Source organism: Mesocricetus auratus, unplaced genomic scaffold, assembly GCF_017639785.1.
Source record: "Mesocricetus auratus isolate SY011 unplaced genomic scaffold, BCM_Maur_2.0 Super-Scaffold_4256, whole genome shotgun sequence".
Classification (NCBI taxonomy): Eukaryota; Metazoa; Chordata; class Mammalia; order Rodentia; family Cricetidae; genus Mesocricetus; species Mesocricetus auratus.
The window spans coordinates 93,163,435-93,167,060 of NW_024429182.1; the positions used below are offsets into that span (position 1 = coordinate 93,163,435).

Genomic DNA, 3,626 nt, shown 5'->3' on the forward strand with positions numbered 1-3,626 from the left:
AATTCCCCAATGTGTTTGGTTAATTTTGTTCACAACCTATATAGTAACAAAACATATCAATATTGAATTCTTCCTGTCATTTTTAGGAACACAGTAGATTTACAAACTTGTGACTAGAGCAGCAATGAAATGGATGCATGAGCATGTACTCAGATAAAGGTTATTTGGTATAGCTTGATATGGTAAATCCATTTCTTGGGTGGTAATTTTTTTGTGGAACCTCCAGACTGATTTCCAAGGCAACTGCTCTAATTTACCCTTCCTCCAACAATGTATAAGGGTTTCCCTTCTCCATAACCATGCCAGCATTTGTTGTCAATTGGTCATTTTCCCTTCATATCCAGTATAGTAACAAAATAAATCAATATTGAATTTTTCCTGTGGTCTTCAGGATTACCGCTATTGTACAGTTAGCTCCTGCTTGGAGACATAAATGCATTGTATGTCTCCTTAAGTGTATGTCATAATTGCATCTAAAGTTGGGTCAAAATCTTGTTCAAAAATAACTTTTTATTACTACACAGGGAACAGTAGTTAACAAAAATACCACTCTTAAAAATATTAATATGTTAGAATGTCTTAATTCAGCATACTTATAACTCAAAAACAATGAATATTCTCAAAATAAAAGTAATATAATATCACCTAATAGCAAAACTAGATTTTTTCAGACTCCTTCTCACTCTAGTCAGAATGACCATTATAAAAAAGGATAACACCAAAGCATTTAGCAAACAGAAACTGAAATATTCCTTAATATCTGCTCATTTTGTTCATCAAGCAGGAACATATGATTGCCTTCAGTAGTTGGATGCAAGTGGGTCCATAAATGATGTGGATATACAGTCTTTAAGTATACTTGAATTTGATCTTTGAGCCTTTGAAATATTCACATTTCTTTTTTCAAGTTGTCATTGAAGAAATAGCATAGGAAGTACCCACACCTATGCTGAAAGGGAAAAGTAGCAGAGACTCTTCTGTGTGAATGATGCCTGTTTCAGGATGGTCAGTCATTTTGTAGACTCTTAGGATTAAAAATGCATTTTGAAACAACTTATTTACTGCCTCTTTTATTAAACAAAGATCCTGAAACTGACTGGACTAATTACTTATTCTAAGATACACATGTCATCCACAGTTGGGCAATGTCTAGAATGAAGAGCTTGTAGCTCAATCATCTTAGATTTTTTTCCTTTTTCAAGTTATTTCTTTCATGAATTAGTAACTCACTTCTTCTAGTTGCTTGTGGGTAGGAGGAAAGAAAAGCAACATCTCAAGATCCCTTAAATCTGGATTAATAATCTTCCAATATTCCTTGGATCTGGATTGGTTTGTATTTTGCCTAAATATTCTCTAAGTTTCTCAATAATTGTGAATTTCCATATATCTTTACACCCCTAATCTCTAATAAAACTTCCAAATAAAAGAAAGCTTATTAGAAAATTTCCACCTAACTAGTAATGGCTGTTGCATATTTAAGAGTCATTATGGAGTGTCTTCTGATATAGTTATACACATAAACAGAACCCTGCCCACAGGACTCGGGTACCTGTGAATCCCACATATGAAGCTCCAAGCACAGCAATAGTGTGGAGAAACTAAGAAGAAGCTGGATGTGATGGCTCCTTGCCTTAAGCCCAGTAAGACAAAGTGCTTTACATGTAGGTTCTTCAAAGAGCTCTGGTTTTTAAGAGCGCTGGCTAACAACATAGAACCTTGGCATGCAAACCCAGAGGAAGATTGGAGAAAGATAGCAACTGTGTGGACACAATTTTGCTTCTGGGTTCCAGTCACATTCTGTCATTAAGATCTGACCCTTCAAGTACTGTGCTCTGTTCTTAATGCATTGTAAAATTGGATTAATATTATCTATGATAATGAGGTTCAGTTGATGTCACTAATAACTATAGTCACAATAAAATACATGTGCAGAGAAAAAATGCAGAAGTAGTTGGAGCTTATTTTTCTATTACAGCATTTACCCTTTTGGGCTCTCCTATTTTAGACAAAATAGAATAATAAATATTGGAAAAATTAAAAATTCACAGAGATATGGGATGGTTTGTTGGTTTGATTTTTAGTGATACAGGTTTCAGTGTGTAGCTCTGCCCATCCTAGAGCTAACTACATGGACTAGACAGATCTAACATTCAAAAAGGTTTACCTTCCTCTACCTCCTAAGTGCTGGGATTAATGTCAGGCACAAATATACCTAGTTGAGATATGGGTTTTTTTGTTGCTGTTGTTGAGGGTGTATTGAGCTTTATAAAGGAAGGGTAGAGTAGAGTCAGGAACATTTTTTAGACTTACTTTCCTTGTAATTTCCTGAGTTAGTGTTTCAGCCAATTTTCTGTCAACATAGCAAGTCATCCTGTATTAAGAATGCAGAGATGCATTGGCCTGTTTACCACCCCTTCTTCAGTAGTCTCTTGTTTCCTTGTTTGATCTCCTGGGTTCTCACCCCATACACTATGGGATTAAGGGCTGCAGGGATGACATGGTGGAGGACATTCAGCAAGACTGGCACATCGGGAGAGACTTTCCTCTTAGCTACATGTGTGAGGATAAAGACCAAAAGAATGGTGCTGAAGAATAGGATAAGGATGAAGTGGGAACCACAGGTGCTCAGGGCTTTGGCTACAGCTCCCTCTGCCTTGAGTCTTAGCACAGCTCTCAGTATGAAGGTATAGGAGAGGAAGATGAGGATGAGGTCAGAGCCGAGCAGTGTCCAGCCTCCAGCAAACTGATAAAGGCGATTGACAGTGACATCATCACAAGAGAGTCTAGAGACAGACATGTTGGCACAGATGCAGTTCTCAATGACATTTTTCCAACAGTAATGGAGTCGTGCTGAGAGAATGGGGATGGGCAAAGGAATCAGGGCATTCCTGACCAAAATAAATGTGGCAGCCTTGACCACAAATTGGTCAGTGATGATAGATGGATATCTCAGTAGGTGACAGGTGGCTATATAGCGATCAAAGGCCATGATCATAAATGTGCAGGATTCCATAGCAAGAAAGCTGTTCATGATATACATCTGGAGGAAACAGGCAGGAAAGCTAATGGGCCTGAGGTCAAACCAGAAGATAGCTAGTACCTTGGGGATGACCGTGAGGCAGAGTAAGATGTCCAGCATGGACAGTAGGCTGAGCAAGTAGTACACAGGCTCATGCAGACTGGCCTCCATCCGGATGGTAACCAGAAGAATAGCATTAGCCCCCATGGCTAGGAGGAAGAGAAGGCTGAGTGGCAGGGAGAGCCAGAGTTGCCAGCTGGGAGACCTGATGAAACAATTTAGGAGGAACTCTGAAACTCCAGTAGAGATGGTGTCATTCTTGTATGCTGTCATACTCTGTCATACAGTCATATAGCTTTGTTTAGGTGAGCTGCAAAGTTAGGAATTAAATAATCAGGTTCTAACTACAGATGTATGAAGGTAGAGCAAGTTGCTTTAGTCAGATAAAATTGCAGCCGGTTACCCAGGTCAACTGAATTTATCAGTTTGTGTCTGCTGCCTCATCACTTGGATACTACTGCCACTTTACCTATGCAGAGGACTAAAGGAAGAGCATTTATCTATACATTTGATTTTATTTTCAAAAGAGTTGGTAAATCTTTACAGA

General features: G+C 38.5%; 1 protein-coding gene across 1 annotated transcript; it reads right to left on the reverse strand.

The window, feature by feature from the left end:
• Positions 1–2,404: 2,404 nt before the first annotated feature.
• Positions 2,405–3,352, reverse strand: LOC121135102 (olfactory receptor 56A3-like). Its single transcript, XM_040733407.1, has one exon. It carries the CDS (start codon positions 3,350–3,352, stop codon positions 2,405–2,407), a length of 948 nt encoding a protein of 315 aa, XP_040589341.1.
• Between the last annotated feature and the right edge of the window lie 274 nt (positions 3,353–3,626).

What these genes read in the sequence shown, in the direction of transcription:
- LOC121135102 (XM_040733407.1), bottom strand. Translation starts at nt 3,352, where the DNA reads ATGACAGCATACAAGAATGACACCATCTCTACTGGAGTTTCAGAGTTC.